The sequence below is a fragment of the Manduca sexta genome, chromosome 27 (genome assembly GCF_014839805.1).
Source record: "Manduca sexta isolate Smith_Timp_Sample1 chromosome 27, JHU_Msex_v1.0, whole genome shotgun sequence".
In the NCBI taxonomy this organism is placed as follows: Eukaryota; Metazoa; Arthropoda; class Insecta; order Lepidoptera; family Sphingidae; genus Manduca; species Manduca sexta.
The window spans coordinates 1,968,091-1,989,363 of NC_051141.1; the positions used below are offsets into that span (position 1 = coordinate 1,968,091).

The 21,273-nt window shown below is 37.9% G+C and overlaps 1 protein-coding gene across 2 annotated transcripts in view; it reads left to right on the forward strand.

Moving 5' to 3' along the window:
* Positions 1 to 20,634, forward strand: part of LOC115455474 (transcription factor 25) — a 38,372-nt gene extending 17,738 nt beyond the window's left edge. The window contains exons 3-14 of one of the 2 annotated variants that reach the window (XM_037444068.1): positions 211 to 885; positions 1,780 to 2,234; positions 2,969 to 3,054; positions 3,544 to 3,722; positions 6,825 to 6,935; positions 7,106 to 7,427; positions 7,698 to 7,842; positions 8,874 to 9,015; positions 10,156 to 10,269; positions 10,518 to 10,636; positions 17,568 to 17,819; positions 18,309 to 20,634. In XM_037444068.1, the coding sequence (XP_037299965.1) occupies positions 211 to 885; positions 1,780 to 2,234; positions 2,969 to 3,054; positions 3,544 to 3,722; positions 6,825 to 6,935; positions 7,106 to 7,427; positions 7,698 to 7,842; positions 8,874 to 9,015; positions 10,156 to 10,269; positions 10,518 to 10,636; positions 17,568 to 17,817 (2,598 nt within the window). In that variant the 3' untranslated portion in view covers positions 17,818 to 17,819; positions 18,309 to 20,634. The remainder of the gene's footprint in view (positions 1 to 210; positions 886 to 1,779; positions 2,235 to 2,968; positions 3,055 to 3,543; positions 3,723 to 6,824; positions 6,936 to 7,105; positions 7,428 to 7,697; positions 7,843 to 8,873; positions 9,016 to 10,155; positions 10,270 to 10,517; positions 10,637 to 17,567; positions 17,820 to 18,308) is intronic. The other variant, XM_037444069.1, reaches the window with a different exon arrangement.
* The last annotated feature ends 639 nt before the right edge of the window (positions 20,635 to 21,273 follow it).

Consider the following 21,273-nt stretch of genomic DNA (forward strand, 5'->3'; position numbering starts at 1 on the left):
AAAAGACATTAGTATTTATAATAATCTGTTGGTGATTAATCACTGCCGTAGCGAATATGGACATTGTTTTGCGACATAATATAAATAAAGCGTCTTAGAAAAGTAAACATTAATAATTCTTTGTTGTAATGTTAAAGTGCTGAGCTTATTTACGATTTATGAAATTACTTGATAAAAATACGCCCATTAACGTTATTTTTTTATGTTTAGCTCGCGGCGATCCTTGACTACGAGAACGAGGAGCGGTCGACCCCATCTGACCCGGAGTTTGATTTTGATCAGGAGCTCGTCACATCGCCTGAACCGGATCATGAGTCCGATTCGGAATCCCGAGCGGCGGATGATATCGGACCCAATCCGGATAGCGAGCCGGCTGGCGTGCCGCAGCCTGGACACAGTGGTGAACAGGTTGCCGAGCCCCAGCCTGGACCCAGTGGTGAACTAATTGCCGAGCCGAAGCCTGCACCCAGTGTTGAACCAGTTGCCGAGCCGCAGCCTGGACCCAGTGGTGAACTGGTTGCTGAACCGCAGCCTGGACCCAGTGGTGAACTGGTTGCTGAACCGCAGCCTGGACCCAGTGGTGAACTGGTTGCTGAACCGCAGCCTGGACCCAGTGGTGAACTGGTTATTGAACCGCAGCCTGGACCCAGTGGTGTACTGGCCGCCGAGCCGCAGCCGGGATCGAGTGGCGAACCGGATGCCAAATCGGAATCCGGCTTGGAAGCCGATCGGCCGATCGAACCCAAACCTGGACCTTCCAACTACAAACCATCGCGCAGGAGCAGGCGTCGAGCCAACAGGCGCCAACGCCTCCTTGATGAGCTAGAGGAGATTGAAAGAAATTGCGAGGAGCGGAGGGCTGCTGCGTCCAAGGAAGACGATGAGGTAATGTCTATATGGTTTATGTAACATTTGCAAAAGAAACTCACGTCACGCCTTTATCCCCGAAGGGGCAAGGGCAAGTTCAACCACATTTCACATCGTGTATTCTGTCCGATGATGTGATAGAGGGCGAGCCTGTCGCCATATCGGACATAAATTCCAGATTTCGGGCTAATACTCATAAGAAAAACTCAATATTACTGCATGTGCCCTACGAAATTGCTACAAACAAGCTATTAATAGATAAATACCTGCTTTTTATATGAAATTAACAGCCTTAAACCGTAAGATCTGAAAAAGTACCAACGAGCATTTGTTTAATATCTATTATCTATCTACGTACAGTTGTTATAAATCATGTCAACACCGTTTAAAACGAAATAAGGGATGTATCAACCATAACGTACGTTAAAAAAATACGATTAGGTATGTTAACCAGTGGTTTTACTCATAATGTAACTGTTAGTATTCGCTATTTTGAATAAACGATCCTTATTCTTTTTTCGATCTATCGCTAAAATGAACCGATGAGAACAAAGTTATTTTTGGAAATTTTTGAAAACAAATTAGTTATTTTGATTGCTTCATTCGCAGAATCGGATTGAAGATTGAGATTGGGATTGAGATCGTTTATTGAAAACGGCTGTTAGTCAAATATTGACGGTTAATATTGCCATCCCTTTTTAAATAATAAAAAATCCTGTTGAAGATTATATACGTAATCGTTATTTTTAACGAACGTGTTTGTTGCGTATGACAAATTTTGAAATAATCCACCCCTGCCGTGTATATCTTCATACCTGATGCGGATCCATACGCGAACGCTTTATTTAACAAATCTTAGCAAATATATGTACACCTTAACTTCAGTAAAATAAAATACAATATTAATTTTAGAGGTCGGACGATCTCACAGACAGATTATCCCCAAGTACTCGTTCAATTTTTTCCACGGATAACGGTTCACCGGGCCCTTACGACGAGGTACACGTCGCGAATAAGTTTCCCTCTGGAGAGTCCGAGAGCAGTTTCACTGTGGAAAGCAATGAAAGCAGCGGCGCAGAGTACGTATGCATTACCCCGGACCCGTACAGGAACGGACTCTTAGAGGTGGAAGACACAGACGAGTCGATGACGATTCCGTCGCTAGCTTCGAACCAACGCGACTCGTACTATTCGCCGACCCCGCCGTCCTCTGTCGAAAGTCTCACCAAGTCGTACGATGACGCGTTCGAGGTTTGGCAGGTCAACGAGGAGGTGGCCGACGCCCTGCTCACTATAAAGTCGCACATTATGCGCGTCACGCCCGAGATGCGACGACTCTTCGGCTCCGATGTTCCGGTCGATAAACGGTATGTCTGCTTATATTAAGGCTCATTTTGCAATCGCTTTTTGTTAAATACCTATTAGAAAACATTCCTGCAGCAGTGATTATTAGTTTGTTTCTATTTTATATTTTGTGAGAATATTTATCTGACGATCGTAAAATGAGCCCTTAATCAAATATTAATTTAGTATTTATTTTCTAGAAACTTTTTGCTTTAACAGCTAATAAATATTTAGATATTATCATGCGTTTACAAATCTTTTTAAATTAATACACTTTTGTATGAACGATTTCCCATGAACTACGCAAACGGTCGCAACAAAAAAAAAAACAAATTTAAATATACTATGTAATTAATAAGTAAATTACTAGTAGTTGTGTGGTCATACTACGAGCGATTTGCTCGCTAATGCATCAGCTATGTTTGTCAGCTATAGTTTCTATGCTAAAATTTTAATAGGTTACTGATCAAAGATCTAACGCAACCAGTAGTCAAGTATGTCAAACACGTACTTATAGTTAAACCCATTCAATCCCGCGAGCATAATCTAGCTAGAAAACAGCTTTATTACAATTTGACAGCTGCGACATCGGCTATCGAAGTTCGTGACAGGTGCTGGTGGGTATCGCTTGGCCGGTCCTGCGTTGCCGTCTGAACGGTTCATCGTAGTCCCATTTACTAATGACGTACATTCACTAAAATAGTGTTAGTTGATAGCATCTTGTGTGACAGCTCGCTTATGGCAAATGTTTTTGTAGCCGCAAGAAAACTCCCCGCGAACGGATTCTTCGCAAGTCTATCATCATCGAGTACCCGGAGGATCTTCTGCGTCCTTACAACCACAGTGAGTAAAATTAGTTAGGCTATAGCTGATAGTGGCGGTTCCGTTCGCAAGGAACAACTTGGTCAAGGGGCACAGTTGGAAAATACCAGAATTATAACTGTTGATCCCGGAATACGCGGTGGAATTTTATTCCAGGTAAAATAGTACACGCGGGTGACGCTATGCGCAAAAGCTTGTTTATAAAAAGTAGGATATCAATACGCAAACCGATTACCATACTTGTGCCCTGTCGTATACCAAACGAGTTAATTATGAGGCTTCTACTATTGGATTCAACAGAGCATGGCTAAACATTTTCAGACCTGTTGAAATCATTGGCATCCAGAAACTTCCAATATTTTATCAGATCGTCTGACCTTGTAGTTGGAAACCCGTACATAAATATGAGGAGCGCAGTGTCATCACGCATTGTTATTAAATTTTTTTGGACAGTCGCGTCTCTGACCACCAGCCAAAGCTGATTTCGCCATTAAAACCTCTTGTCACCAGGTCTGACTATGTCGTCGTGCAAGGGCCCCAATAACACCGTCATCTTTATGTTCGACCACACTCCTGAGCATCAGAAACTTCACCGCGAATTCTTGGACATGGTGCGCATGGGCGGGTCTAAGCTGCTCCTCAACTTGGATGCGGCTCAAGAGAACATTCACGTCGAGTCCATGATTGAGGTAAGTTTATCACAATGGTTAGACCAGAATGTATATTTACCATAGTATATAGTATCCCACAGTATAGAACATAGTATTATTCATTTTAGCAGTCTCCAGCAATAAAATGAAGTCGTTCACGGGAAATTGAGCGAGTAGGATGCAAGGGGGTAAAATTTTACTTATTATTAGGTAAAGCGAGATTAGAAGTTTTGTCAGTAGCTTTTGATCGCCGCTTTGCCCGCGTGAAGGAGTTTTCCGGAATATTTTTTTTTCTGACTTGATATGTATCGTTATATTGTGACCAAATTACACAAAATCATTCTAAATTATAGCCTATTTGTTATTCTGGTGTATACCCATATTTACTGTAAAGTTCCATCCAAATCCGTTAAGAAGTTTTTTCGTGTAAGAGGGACATACATACATCCATCCTCACAAACTTTCGCATTTATAATATTAGTAGGATTAGTAGTTGGACGCGCATTTTATTACTACAATGCACTAATCTATATTACTCTTATGTAAAGCTAAAGAGTGTGTTTGTTTTTATTTATATATTAATACGTGAATCAAAAACTTTGTATAACTTTTGTATAACGAATCTAAAATGGCGGCTTGGACTTGCGTTGACAGATGTACTATCTGTCAACGCAAGTAAAAGTCGCTATTTTAGATTCGTTACTTTAATGCATCGGCTTATACCTCCTTGTAAAAAAATTACGCGTACGGAGCAGTATGAAATTTAGCATAAATTTCATACCGAGAAGTCGTGCAGAACGCTAATATTTTTATATAATATGAATAAGAGATACTTTAAATTATTTTAAAAATCTTTCCACTACGATGCGTATAACTGTTTATGGTCATTCTGTGGTTGAACTGAGAACCCATAACTTGACTGTCAACCAGTGGCGAAGGGTGAAATTTTTGAAAAGGTAACCCGAGGCAAATAAGTGGCCTGAGTTAACATATCGTGGCAAATTTCTTGGCAACCAAAAAATAAATTTAATCTTAGTTCTAAATAAACAATCATTAACATACCTATTTAAGAAATTGAAACATTCATAGAATCGAAAAATAATCATATATAGTTCTTCCATTAACCACAAATAGGTATTTGTGATAAGAGCAACAAAAATATTAAAATTATAATCACAATACCTACCTACCACTAACATTTTATTCTCAGAATACAACTGTGTAAATGTATATTCCCAAAACACAGGCATCACGTTCGTCAAACAGACCAACTGTTTAAATTATTAACAAAGGTTATTTTGATACCAGAATTTCTGGGGAAACAAAATACATGGTGCGCCATCTCAAGTTATCTAAAATAACTAATCGATATCGATTAAATTAATAAACAACAGGCTACTGGCCGATAGATTATGCTTCAAAAAGCTAATATTATGTCGAAGATGTTTTTATTACATAGATACGTTGTCCGAGCTCAATACTGGCAAGACGAAAGTAAGGTAATTGCCCGACTTAACAGCCAATGAGCGTGCGGCACTAACGTTGTTACGTAACTCGATGTATATATATCCTTTTCTAACGAATGTGTGCTGCATCTTTTTATTCTTTCTTCGAGACAATTTGTAATTATATGTACAGGTACGTGAATATAGCAAATAGTGCGCCGTTTTTATGTGCCATTTTGTTAGTGTATGACGTGTCTATTTGTAAAATGTCATTGTATTATGTTATAAAAATATAATTTACTTGTGAAATATACAAATTACTACTTACTTAAAAAAATCACGCAAAGCTATGCTTAGGTACGTCTTGACTAATATCGTCTTAAACTTTTAGTCAGAGCTTAACTTTTTCTTACCCAAAAACTTGGACTACAAAAACAAAAACACGTAGCGAACTTTACATCAGAGCAAATTATAATTATGGAAATCTAGTTTTGATAAAAATTATAGTACCCCGTCTTTACAGTAATATTTAACCTCAAAACATAAATTTACTCGATCAGCTGTGAGTCAAACCCCGCCATCTTGCCTCTTAAGCAGATTTAAACTATGAATCAATGATGTTTTTGACAGTTATTTAAGCAATTCTTAACCATCTCTTAACGCTAAAACAAGTTTATAAGTAAGACGATTTATTATAAGTATAGTTTGATATTGTATAATATCACCCGAAACGTAAAAGGGAAACCTTTGGTAATCGGGTTCTATGAACGCTTTGCTACTGCTGTCAACTGGTAAGCGGCTGCAGTCAGTCCTTTGAGGGCGACGTTAATAGGCATGGAATAGAGTCCATTTTTGTCAAGCAATTTTAGTCAGCCGAGATAATCTATGGGTATTAGGATTGCACCATAGAGGTATATTCTATAGACACGAATATCCATAAAATGGCAACCAAAATGTAACTGTTTTAACATATTTATTCACTTGAACGACAAATAATTTTACTTATTTGACTAATATTTTTTATTCAAATTCAGATTTACACTTTGACTCGAGTTCTTATATCATGAGCGCCACTCCGTACCCAACCACAAGCTGTCAATATTGACCATACTAAAGTCAGTTTGAATGGATTTCAGTACAAAACAATTGAATACAGGAAGGCCAAATCTAGTGCGTAGTACATATATTTCGATGGATTTCACATAAAAGATAAATATGTCTGTAATGTCTAGTCATACTGAATGTCGAACATATATATAATATTAATTACGTGAAGAGAAAACGTTGTACCCTTTTTTAAGCACCTGGGGCACCGACACAGATTTGGCATTATTACAATTTAGAGCAGTGCTGACAAATAACATTTATTTGTAATATGCGTTACAAAAGGGTCATTTTGACATTACGTTACTAAATGAAACCACATACTCGTCTCCATCTTTGCTCACATTATGCCAAAAATCATCCATTAATAACTAATATTTTCATGAAAAATCCAATTATATAATTATTAATTATTAATGCGATGTCAAAATGATGCATATTAAATGCCACGATCGAATTTCGACCACTGACACTCACTATTAATTAGTGCAATTGATAAATATTTTTTTTATAAATAACACACGAATAACAATAATCAAATATGGCTTTTAATTCCATCGAGCGTTCGTTTCTACATAAAATCGGATTGCAGATATTCGACGCGATGTGCCGCGACGACAACTTTGGTGGCGCTCACCACCTGATCCAAGTGATCGTTGCCATGCTGCAGTACGCCACCAAGCCATCCTTCAACCTTGCTGACGTAAGTTGAACTTTATTAAAGCACTGCTGACAATCGATATTAACTAACCTATCTTCGGATTAATTGTAACAATTAACCAAGGAAATTAAATGGTAAATGGATTATGCTAGAATTTCCGTACCATAACATACTTTCTGTATAGGTACCTGAGTACTGTTTTCCTTCAACAGCGTCAGTGCCGCCTGCCCTATCGGTACATCGAGAACCGGCCGTTCCACATTGCGATGCTCAAATATATGTACTTATTATCCAACAAGGCGCGACATCGCACCGCATTGGAGATGTGCAAAATGATGTTCAATTTGGACCCGACCGATCCCCTGGCGCTGCTGTTCGTGATCGACACGTTCGCGCTACGTGCCAGGGAATTCCGCTGGCTCGTGGACGTACTAGAGTTCTGGTCGTATGACCGCAACGCGAACCTCATGTTCAACATGCTGTTCTCGCATTCCCTGGCCTTCTTCCACCTGGTCAAGAAATCGGAGGACGAAAGTAAGTGCGCGTGCGCATTGTTTAAAATAACAAGTTCGGAATCGATGAAAATGATTTTTGAAAGTGTATGATGTTGATTTTGTTAGTATCGTATCTTCGTTCATGTACCGTTTGTCTTTATAACAACTGAAGAGTTGACTTCTTCAGCTTTACCATCGCAATTCTAGCATTCCCATAAATTTCAGGCTATTTGTATTATGGATTAACATCAGGCGAGCGACTTGCACGTGTTGTCCTATATACTCGCCTGCCATAGACAATTTGTTACAGCCGACCAAAGATTCGCGGGCGAGCTGCTGCAGAACGCGATCATCCGTTTCCCATACGTGATCACTGCGATCATGAGCAACATTGACTCTCCCGCCTTCAGGGAGCTGAAGGAGAGCGAGTTCTATGGACAATTCGCCCGCAGCAGGTTAGGGTTTTATAATAAAATCTAGTAGTAGTAATCTAGTATCTATATAATATATTTGCTAAGTGCAAGGATACGTCTCGCTCACGACGAAATAGCTAAGACTTAGGAATTTAAACCGATTTTATTAAAAAAAAATACAAACTAATACAAGTGTAATCTTAATCTTTGATGAATTACAAATTATCATTAAATTATAATTACTAGCAGAAATTCAACACTATAATGCAACGACTGTCTCGTCCGAATGCCAACGACAAAGTGAGTCAGCACTGGCGCAGGCGCTCGCTCGAGCTCTCCCTCCTCCCTTCCACAACTACTGTGACGTCACGTAGGCCACGCCTCTTCACAAACTAGTTCGCTCCTTATTTAAGTTTATTTGAAAACGGAAAAGAAATCGCTTATATACTCACAGTTTCTTGCACTTGATCGAAATGTTGATAGAATGTACTTTATATTGAATTTTTTCCGGTTGGTGATCTCGCTAACTGAAAGTGATATTATCGTGTTATTGTACCGAATTAAAATCTAAAGTGGTCCAGGTGGACCCTTAGGGTTCCGCGGGAGACTTCACGAGGGTCTATGTTGGCGTGACCTAAAAATGAGAGTCCACAATTCGCAAACGGTAGTCCACGAAATTATCTGATTTGATTGAAAAGTGCTAAAATATTGGCTTGAATTCACCTATCAATATGCAGGTAATAATATTGATAGGGGTCGTAAGGGGCTCGGTGAACCCAACATAACTGTCCAAACTCCTCCCGCGATGGCTGGGCGGTAGTTATAACAAAAAAAAAAATTCTACTAGAATCAGTAAAATTTTGAAAGGGGTCTATGAGATCAAAAAGTTTGGGAACCTCTGGTGTAGCGTAAATAAGTATTAAGAAAAAAGTATATTAAAATCACGCACGTATATGGCAGAAATATAAAAAAAAATACAGTATCAACATATCAAGATTAAATTAATATTAAAAAACAAAAAAAATATATATATAAATAAAGATGCCAAAAAAATATATATATTTTCATCCCAGCACCAGCGCGTCCATGATCAAGCTGATGGATATCTACGCGCGGCTGACCTGGCCGCGCTGGTACGAGCCCGTGGTCGTCGGCTGGTTCCTGCACAACGCGCGCGTCATGGCCGAACAGTACATCGTGGACCCCGAGATTCAGGTCAGTAGACATTGAAAAAAAAAAATTTTTTTTGGCATCTCCTTTGGTACCGTACGTCTATGTGTCCTTTTTTTTAGCAGCTTCAACGGAAGTGAATAAATCACAGTAGCTCATGCTTTTCGGTCGATTGTTCAAGTAAAAAGGGGTCATGTTTTTTATTTTAGGAATATGTTTTTTTTATTATTTAACAAAAGCACAGAACACAATCATTATAAAGAATACTTAAGCACTAAATTACATTAAGACTAGATTGTATTCCTTAAACCTATGTCCTAATTGAAATTATACTACGGACACGACTCTACAAAAAACAATTAACAATTTTCATGGCCATTGCTGAATACAGTAAGAATACTGTACAAGAATTGTACACTTGTTTTTTTTGGGCATAAAAAAGTGACCTCACTGTAGCTTATTGTAAATAAAATAGGGTTCTGATATGAGTGTTGACTGGCGAGAGATTACCCTCGTCAGTTGACACAATTATGCCGGGCTGTTTTTTACCGTATATATACAGGCTGATCCCGGAACGCGACAGAATCACGTGGCCTACTATTGCAGATTTTACACCTTGTGTGCGGTAGTCGCTATCCGGGTAGGATACGAATATCCTTTTTTTTTTTTTTTTTTTTGGTTTCGCGGAGTAAGTCCCTTATTACTACCGCCCAGCCTTCGTGGGGGGCGACTGAGCGGTTATGCTGGGGTAACCGTGCCTTACGGCCCGGCGTTGAGCCGCCCGGATTTGATGACGACCTTCGGGCGACCGCCGGGCCGAGTCCCTAACCCTATATACAACTTAAACCTATGCACGGCCTACCAGCTAAAACTCCGCGGTGGCTCTCTTCGGCGCATTAGGGACGGCTGCGGGCTTCCTCTGACGTTGAAGTGTCTATTCTGCGACCGCAGCCGCCCCTGCGCGGTGCCGCCTTGCGGCCCGTCTCCTATTGGGGGGGGCCTCAGAAGCCCCCGCGCACCGAAGGACGCCCTCGGCGTCTACGGCAGCGTGAGGCCAACTATACACACTGCCGTCCAACCCGGGGGAGGATACGAATATCCTGCTAGCATAAACACATTCGCGGATCTATTACGTAAAAAAAATAAATATCAGTGTTGGTTTGCAATGATGTTGTTTGTCGGCAGTCGTCGGCCCACTTCTACGCCACGTACCGCGCGCGCATGTTCGTCGGGCTGCCCGAGGAAGTGTTGCGCCACTTTTGCATCGTCAGCCCGATTTCCAACTGGGTGCTCGATGGCGTAAGTATGCTCTTTCTTTGGTCTAATATTGAATTAAAAAATAACATACTAATTCATATCTCGCCTGCATCACATTTCAAACAATAACACCAATTCCACTTTGGATTTGAAGGGCAGACAGTTTCCAGAGTATTACAAAAAGGTTACATTGTTAAAAATTGACACCGATTTTTTTATCGTACTGCGACTAATTGTCGTGGTCCCTCAGCGACAAAATCGATTACTGAAACAAATCGAATCCGTTACAGATCGAAGTGCCCGTCGTGAGCTCGTTCGACGGATTCGACCCGCTCCCCCCACCGGATGAGATTGACCGCTACGGATACAAAACACGCCCGGCGTCGCCTGTCCCGATGCCCACCGACTGGTACGCATTCTTTACGTCAATGTTACCATTCCGGGACCCGGCCGCATAGCCCCCAGGTCAGTGGATGCGTTGCAGGTACACTCAGGCCGTCGGTTGACGGGCGACGGGTCGTCGTTGGTAGAGGGGTTGTTTCAACTCTGCGATTAATTGTCGCGTCAGTCGAACGCAGGCGACTTTTTGTCGGTAAATGTACTTAACAGTTGAAAGTCATAACTGGTGACTTAACGATGAGAATCGATCACAGACGTGATTGACTCAAATGCGATATAATGTTCTAGTATGTTCCATGAAGGACAATCGCAACTATCCGATGTTAGTCAGTCGAGTGGAATTAAAAATACTCATTGTGATTTATAATTTTATTTAACAACAATATAACCGACATTTTGTAGGCGTCTGCGTTTTGAGATATTTTATAAAAGACGTCAACTGGAAAACGTTGCAACGTAACAGTGCTAAACGACAAATGTTTTGAAACAACCCACAGTGTGATCAGAGGAGGTACGGCTTGGTCGCCGTATTTATCTATCGCGCAGTAAATATTTTCAATGATCTTACATGAAAGAGGAAGTGTGCGTGAGAGGATTTTATATAAAATTGACTACGACTCGCAAAAAATCAAATCTTAATTTATATAATATTATTTTTAAAACGTCGTATTCACTAAGCAACAGTTTATGCGCGACATGAAGATCAACATGTTGATAATGTAGTCAGATGACGCGCGTTATCCATGTATCTATAAGGTATAGTCGATATGATGCGCCGATGTAATGTTGTGCAACATACTGCGCCGCATGTTGCGTCAAATGTTGCATAGTGAGTAGATGTATTTTTTTTTATAACTGTAGAGAATTATTTTATGTTTTTTTATTATTTATATTATGTAATTTTAATTTATTTTATTGTAGTTATTTATTAGTCAAGCGTTGGCACCAATGTGATGTAGGTTTAGTTACATTGTCTTTTACGAATAATGTTAAAATGTCGCCTCATTAATTTATTGATAGCGTAACTCGTGAGGTTCTGGGTTCGACCCCTGGGGCGGGCAATCTATTGCCCGGGTGGGTTCAGTACAATATACAACTTTATAATGTGCCAATATTCCTGAAAGACATTTTTATGTTACCTTAAGCTCTACCTTGAATATGTGTTCTTTCCACGCTTAAAAACAGTCAAAATCGATTGACAGAAACTGCCTAGCTACATAATATGCACAAGTAGTCGGAAATGTCTGAGGATCGTTAGTCGACTCCCACGTGATAAATCAACAGTGTAACACTGACCGCACATTCCAATAGAATCTTTTAGATGTTTCTGACGGACTGTATCGTTTCAATCGATTACCCTATATGAATGACGTAACGTGAATCGATTTTAAATCGATTATCTCATAATATGGACAATAATCGATTTCGACTGTAGTAATCTTATGAGAAGTACAAATAGATTGACAGTTTTGTCCTGGCTTTGCCCAGCATGCTTAAATGTGAACTGTGCTGCGTTCAGACTAGGTGTCCCTGTCCTAAGCGGGGCGAGCAGGGGAGACGGGGGCAAGTAGGAAAATTATTAACAGTGGAGTTGTAAAGGAATGCATGTTTCCGTTTTAATGATATTTTTTGTGTGTTTTGGTGATGGGATTTGTATGACTTAGACCACCGTGAATGTGGTGGAAACCATAGGGTCTGTTTGGATGAATCGCGTCCCGGGGTCAGCCGCTCTGTATCCAGTTAAACCGGCGTAGTTAGGGCCGTTCAAGTATTACGTAACGCAATTTTTGAAGATTTTTTAACCCCCACCGCCCATATAACGCGCCGTGACGTTTTCGTGTACGCCCAAACCCCCTCACCAAAAGTTACGTAATTCTAAAGTGTCATTTTTTTTCTATTATTCACAATTATGACACGCAAAGTATCGGAAAGTTGGTAAAATATCTTTATTAGTGTTTTAAAATTAAATAACAATGTTACATAACGCGTTGTACGAAGCCCCTCTCCCGCGCTTGTGACGCATCGTAACGTTTTACGATACGTAATACTTGAACGGCCTCTAATATGATGACTTGAGACATGCCACTTCTCTTAGTAGACATGATGTACTAGTGGCAGGATGAAACACAGCTGATTGCACTGCCCAGGTGCATTTTATGCGATTCTATTGTTGGTTCTTTTGCCAGCTCGGCCCCGTTCACCCTTCCCGCTTTGGTTGACACACACTCCTGTAAATTAATATTATTGACGAATTGGATATATAATATGTTATCAAACGCAGTGTACATTAATATATTTCGGCGTGTACACTGTTTGTTCAAAATTTTATAAGTGTTGACGTATGTATATTATGTGAAATAAGTGTTATTTTACAAAATTATGTATTTTAATAAATATTTGATGCATGTTTATGTTTTGTTTTTATTTTCTCTTATATATGCCTATGGTACAACTCACGGAACATGTTGAGTTTAGCTCAGTGCATGTGAGGTATTTGTATTGTTTTTATTTTTATTTGAACTTATACAGGGTCATATTGCCATTGCGTTACGAAATGAAATATATTTATCTTGAAAATAACACAAGGATATAGTCGAACTGCAGTTGTAAAATAGAGTAAGTGTCGATCAATATAATTATTATTAAAATATTAATTTTAATTTTACACGCCCTAGCGATAATACTACTTTAAGAGAATTTGTTGCAGCGACAACATCACACTTTCAGTCAGAAATACATTCGCAGTAAATAAAACAAAAAAACAGAAAATTCAAACTTGCAGTTTTGGGTGAAAATATTCGTCATTAATGGACTTTTGGCACATTGTTAGCACAGTTTTTCCTTTATTAACGCAATGTCGAAATGACATTGTATTTATTTTGTCCAATAATTTGTTGTCTGTAGGATATGGTACTTAAAACAATATATCAGTTAGTATCTTGGTTAGTATAGTTGCATAATAACATATTGAATTATAATGGTGGTAGGTCTCTTATTTGTCAGAGTTCTCCAGAGGTAGGTACCACCGCAATGTCTATGTCTGCCGCCAAGCAACAGTATGTAGTCACTGTTGTATTCCAGTTTGATGGACATTCTAGCCAGTGTAACTATTGGACATAATGAGACTTAACATCTCATGTCTCAGGATGGCGAGCGCAGTGAAATACCAAACAATACTTTGTAATTCAAGACGTTGGATGGTGTTTCTACTGTTTATGGGCGGTCGTATCGCTTACCATCAGGCGAACGGCAAGCGCGTTTCGTCATTCTAAGCAATAAAAAAATGTGCCATTTTGCCTATTAGAATTTAGTATTTTGGGTATAGTTTGTATAATCGTGGGAATGATTAAATGTCCGTCACATTGTATGAATGTCCTATAAAACTATTTGTAAAAGTGATTTTATCAAATACGTACAGGCCTTTTATTGGACAAAATATATTAAAAATAAATAAGTTTATAATGGGATACCATCAAAAACTATTATGAAATTGTATTACAATTTATTATTTTGACGTTAAAAGTATCAATTCAGTCCTCTGTTATAATCTAATGTAGGGAATTAAATAAATATCATGTGTCGGTGCAAACATCGGCTGTGAGCTGAAATATGTGATATTTGAACAGTTTTTGCCGGATTTGATTTTCCTATCATCCGGGATGACAAGTATAATTCTGCGTACCTCATTAGGTATGCAAGCGTGATATTATAACGTCACAGGTCAGTACCTGTGACGTTACAATACCTCGCTTGCATACCTACTTGTGGCACTTGTGGCAAAGCAACATCAGTATATTACAGTGCCACATAAGTCGCTTAAGAAATTCATAACTTCAGATCGCGTATACACTTTTGTGTTTCAAAAATTTTTTCCACATAAAACCAAAATATAAGCACTTTACTTCACGCTAAGACAATAAATGTTTCAATTACACTGAACATGTGTGGGCGATGCGGTTTTGAATTTGTGTGGCTCACTGACAAACGCGAATTTAATTAGTTAACATAACTGTGTAGCAGAATTGCAGGTAACTGAATAACTATTAAAGAAAACGTATGCTACGGCAAACAAACGTGGTAAGTTGGTAACGACTTCTCTCAATCACGCGAATGTGACATGGAAATAAAACTATTTACGTATTTTATAGCGGTTAAATAATATTAATAACCACAGTAAAACCAGTAAATAGTTTCATTTCAGCGGTAAGTTTTTAAATTGAGATCACAATATTATTTATTGCCATTGTTAATCCACCAGCGGTAATGGTAAGCTTCCAAAATGGAAGAAATCCGCAATTAAAGTGAATACCCAAGACAAGACGTAAGTAACTAACGAAATATGTTTGCAATATATATTTTTATATCAATAATGTTATAAAATCATGTTTGTACCCAACGCCCAGAATGCTTCACATCCATCGAAAGATATAAAAAATTACATTTTTAACACATTTTTAATAATTTTATTATCAAAATAACACCGGACTGTATTGAACTTTTTGGTAAGGTCAGGGGGCCGTATTCCGTCTACGGGGTATATCCGTCTTTTTAGTCAATTTATCAAGGATATAGGCTATATAACGCCTCGGTATAACCAATACGCGCGGATCAACAATGAAAAATGTTGAAAAAACTGGGAGAATTGATTCCTTTTGACAGCTTCCCTTGCATGCGCAGCGTATACCGATTAGGTCTGCCTGTGTGAAAGCGATTACCTCAAAAACTGCCCAAATTTTGATTAAATTTGGTATGGAGGTAGTTTGAGACCCTGGGAAGGACATAAGCAACCTGAGAAATATATAGCGGGATTTTTATCCCAGAAAAACTTATTCACGCGAACAGAGCTGCGAGCAAACATTTGTATGTACAACGCGAACAAGAGTTTATTTTGATAATTTTTATCGCAATTGAGTGTTAAGTAATGCATGTCTTATAACACGTATCTTTGAAACAAACAGAGATTTCTATAAAATCCTACTGTATAACAGATTTCTGTGTTTAAAAGGGAAAATCCGTCTAGTGGTCAAGTATGCAAAAAAAAACTATAGCTAAATTAAAAATCGTAAGTGCATATAGAAGAAAAAAATATTAATTTAAAGCCTTCACATAGGTATAAAACAAAATGTTCATGAAATATAGACCAACGAATGTGAGGTGTGAGAACACTGTGTCGGAATTAGCCCCCCTGATCTTACAACAGATAACACCTGCATGTAAACACGGGTAACTTGACGTCTCGGCAATTATGAAATATTACCAAAAGCACATTTTCACTTAGCATTGTCTCTTTGTCTACCATACTGCGTTTATCATTACTTTCCTTACAACACTGCTCTTATAAGTAGGTATGACATAAAAGTGCAGTATATGACTGGTAGAGGATGGCTTCTTTAAGTCCGTTTTCACATATACATAAAGTATATAAATAAATAAATAAGTAATCTGCCCCAAGTTACCTGCATTCTACTTGTTCACCTCCGTGACTAATCAATATTATTGTAACACGGAAACATAATATCATTTCTATGATATTCTCATGGGAAAATTCAAAATTATATTTTTAACGGATTTGCTGTTTTTATTAAAGGCTCGTCGGAAAAATTGGATAATCTATTGGCATTTTCATCAACCGAATTAAAAATGATCTATTGGATTTGAAAATCAACAAAATTTATGGTATGAGGTATAATTGGCTGATTATATGGGTACATTTGAACAATTCTGTTCTGTTTCATACAGCGTGCCTGTTTGTCATAATACAAAGTTTTTGACGTACACACGTATTTAAACTTTTTACCGTTTTATTTATTGTATATTTGTAATCTCATGTTAGAACAGCGTTGTCTAAATATACCCTCTGCGTTTTCGTGTTACAACCAAAGAATAAGACAAGAGAAGTAATAAATATCATTTAAAATTTACGTCAACTACATTTACACATTGTGGTAACACATATAAGTTATTTTTTTTATTTCGTCAAGTAATTTCAGTGTCTTAGTTCTATATTAAAATCTTATCGAGTTTGCAATGCACATCATACGCAGAACTCACAGTGTTATGGCACTTCCACTTGATTTATATTCTTTGGTACCCCAGTTATAATTAAAACCCGAAGCAATATGGCATCTACACGTAAGTATCGCACAGTACTGTCACAATCCTTAAAAGAACTTCAGGAGAGATAAATATGAATGATATTAAAATGTTGCATTGATAGTGAGTGAATGAATGTATGATTGTTCGAAAAAATATATTTGAAATATGTGGAAGGGATATGGCAGATTGGATCAGGCATGTTAGTGTGGATGCGTCAGAGTATGTTGGTACTGAAAGTGTATGGTGGAAAAATGAGTTCGTGGATTGTTTAATATTTTTTTTAAATGTTTGGTGATAGTCGTATGATGAAGACACGTTTGGAGCGGCCACGCATAAGGTAGGGCTGGAGCGCGTCACTTTGTTTAATTTTTGATAGGGTTGCCAGATCGTAAAATTGAAAACCTAGATTATTACAATTGAGAATTTTTATTTATTGGTTTTTCTAAGATGTTAAGAATAAAAACCAGGCATTGCGGAATCAAATCAGATTTAGATAAGTAAAAAGATCTGATATCCGTCTAAATTTACACTGCTCAAGCGTTTTAAAAATATGACCATGTTCAGCTCCTTGGCAACCCTATTGGAATTTGGTATTGTGGGTATATAGCCCAAATTAGCTAAGCACGGCACAATGACAATGCTAGCACCGTCCGGAAGGAAGCCTACGACAATCTTACCCAGAAGATCAGCATTACTGGTGCGTTGTCATGTCGTGTGTGGTTAATGTGGGATAAGTGCCTACATCAGATGTGTACGTTGCATGAAATTGGATAAAGTAAGTACCGAAACATTAAAAAGAGACGAAAATTGGTGTTTATCGCGATTCGAAAAATCAATTCTTTCAGGGTCGACTGGCTCGAAGACGGTGAGGTGCTCAACATTGATTTCGACGATATCGATGTGGGGTCTTACGATTACACCTACACCCAGACCGTGGTCGTTCGGCACCGTCACAAGGGCCGTGGAATGGCTAACCGCGGCCCCTTCCCGTCCGGCTCCACTGCCGACGAGGGCCGCAAGGGCAACGGCAGGAACCTCACCAGGCGCCTCAATGAGATCCCTCGCGCACGCCACTTCCAGAACCATTTCCGCTGAAGGTAAGACAGTTTACAGCGCGTTGCCAGCACTACAATAAACGGTAGCAAAGCAAATTTACGACAGGAGTTTTTTTAAATACTGGTATAATTATTCTTGTCCAAAGTCAATTTAAAGTATAAGTATAGTTTATCGTATTCAACCCCAGAGGAATTTGTAGTGTCTTATTTTAGAGAATTTTGGACTAAAGCCTAATCTCCCTCGACAGTAGAGGCCCGTGCAATGGGAAAGTATGTAATACAGGGCTGATGCTTTCATTTTATTTTACGCAAATAAATCTGGTTGCTAATTAATTTTTTGCCTATTATACTAAAAAGGTTTAACGAAATACACCTAACTTGGCGATGATTTGGTGAGTCTAAATACTAGTTAACATGAGTCTTATTGTATTAGAGTGGTAAATGCGTTGTTGAGTTACTGTTTCCAAGCAGTCACACTTGACGGCGTCAGTGGGTATTAATTCTCATGCGCGATATTTTGTTTTCACACAGGTTAGCGAGTGCCCAAAAGCCCTCGGATGCTGCAGGGATAATAAAAAAGTCGGATGTGATAGTAAATGCCTATTTTAATAATCTTATATTTTTATCACATTTCGGCTGTATTTTACTAGAAACACGGAAAATTGTGAAAAAAAAGGAAAAAAATAAAAATGCTGAAAAAAGGGAAAATTACTAAAATCAAAATTGTCTGTTTGCAAAAAAATGTAATAACACTTTAATCAATAAATAATAATTGTCGTTGGTTATTCACGACATAATTAACTTTAACCTAAACAGATAGTTATGGGCAACTCTCTCTAAGTCGCGGGCTAGCGTACCTAAGGTGGGAGGTCTCTTCTATGCCAGAGACCGGCTGGGGAAGTACCACCGCGTTGTCTATTTCTGCCGCCAGGTCGCAGTGCAAGAACTGTTGTGTTGCGGTCGGAAGGACAGCGTAGCCAGTATCTATAACTTGCATAGTTAGACTAAACCTATGGTGCATACGACTATTAGGTCATACGACTTAATGAGTCATGTCATTGCTTCTGTGTAAGGGCGGGCGCGTCGCTTACCATCAGGCGAGCTACTAGCTCTTGTCGCCACTCGTGATAATAACATCGACTGTACTGCAGCCGTCACTACGCGGTAGACTCGAGTTATTATCGCGATATTATAGGTATTGCTGTTGTTCTGTGCACATACACGTTTATTGTAATACTTAAATAATTAAGTTTAAACGTCGTTCTAATTGGCTCCGAACTTGCAGTTTTCACTAACTATAATATATCGGTATTGTCATCGGGACGGATTAGAGCATGTATCAGCTGTCCGGCCCGTGTTAGCCCATATCTATCTGTTGACAAATAATGACGAGAAACAATTGATGTGTAGAAAAAAAATAGAATAAAATACAAAAAAATCAATAAAAATATTAAAATACAACAAAAAAGAAGATTAAAAATAATCAAATACAAAAAAAGATTAAAACAAACAAAAAAACAAAAATATGTAAAATTAAGTGATCTATCTTTAATTTTATTTTTCTTATTCAAATCTGTTTACGATTAGTTGCTGTTTTCCGAATTAATATTATTTACTGAAGAGTACAATTATTTTTGTAAAGTATTTTTGATTAATGTGTTTTGAATTTATTTTATTGGTTATCATGATCTTTTTATGTGATTACAGTAACCCTACATTCATGAGTTAGTATTACTTGATTTTACGATAATACGTTCCTCTTAAGTGTGATAATGAAGTACATTAATTTGTGATATTAAAATTATTTTTAATTTATACTGATATATTATTCTCAGTTGGCGATAAAACTTTAGGATATGCTTTTACTAAAAATAAATTAAATTGTTAAAAACAATTGCACTTGGTGTACTCAACGACTGCTTTTATAGAACTATGCATTATTTTGGATTTTATTTTATCTTATAATAAGACTAGATTTTGCACGCAAAAACTGAGTAATTAAGTATTAAGTAACATTGATTTTAGCTTCTAGTATAAGTTAATAAGGAAAACTGAATTAAACTATCGTTTTAGAATGAACTTTCCGCCCTCAATTTTGTTAGATCCTTTCTATACATTTTAACGATATTTATGAATTGTACTACTTAAGATAACATAAGTGATGTTAGTATTAGACACTATTAATTGTAAGACAAAATATACATATATTCCTATCTTGCTCTGGCGACTGAGACGCAGATTTAAGAAACATCGCATTAAAAATATACTAACTGATTTTAATATTCAGAACACTGCTTCAACACTTAGTTTTCTGTTTGATTTATCTATAACTAATTTAAATTGTAACTGGCAACTTGTTTTGAGTTGTATTTGTATTGTGTTTTGTTAGTCGTCTGCCAGAGTTTGTTGCATCAGTATTAATCGAACGGTATTCAAGTAGAAGGCCAGCGTGGTGGACTAAGGCCTAATCCCTTCAGTAATAGAGGAGGCCCGTGCTCAGCAGTGGGCAAGTATTATAATACAGGGCTGATATTATTATTATTCAAGTAGATGTTTGTTCTTAAATGTGAGTACGTTACCCGTTCCGAATACAATTGATTTTACGTCAATCGGTGTTTAGTAGGGAAAGCGACAATTTTAGAGTCAGTGACTTATAATTTGATACCGCAGGGTAGTGTCTAAGATCTATGAGGAGATGTGATGAGAATTTACGCGTTGGACATCTAAAGGTGTCAAATTTTAAGACTAGAAATTGCTGCCTTCCATAGTTAAGGTGTAGTGACTTCTGAAAGTTTCAAAATTTTCGAATTTACGTAATATAATCAATTATTTGATAATAAATGTATTCTTGGTGTAATTGTGTTTTTATTTTATTTGTGAAATCCTACACAATATATCTTAATCTGATAAAACATGTGACTAATAGAATTTATTTAAAAAATAACACATTTTCATGAACAATTCACAAACTCTTAATTACATACAAAAGACGTAACTCAGAAATATTCATAATTATTCATTTTGTCAGAAAATATGGGAGCATTACTTTACCCGCGGAGGGGATTAGGGATATGAGCCTGTGAATGTTTCATATCTTGGTCGACCCTTTATAAAAAGGTATTAATATGGAGGGCGTCCAACCTTTCGGCCAATTATCATTCTAGTATTTCATCAATTACCACATATTTGTCACATTATAGGTCTGCTGAAATTCATCACAAAATATAATCGGTTAATATTCACTCAGTTTCTTCAGGATATAGAATTGGATGTAGAGTTACTAGCGCAGAGAAATTTACAAACTTTCCAAGCATCCATAATAGGCTCCAGTGTCGAAGGAAGAAATACTTGAAAGGTAACCCGTGGTAAAAAATAGCCCTAGTTCACATATCGCGGCCAGTTTACAGAAAACTAAAACTAAAGACAAAAGTAAATAAACCTAAAAGGAAAGCCGGTAGGAATCTGATTGTTTGGACGCTTTGCCACTGATAGGTTC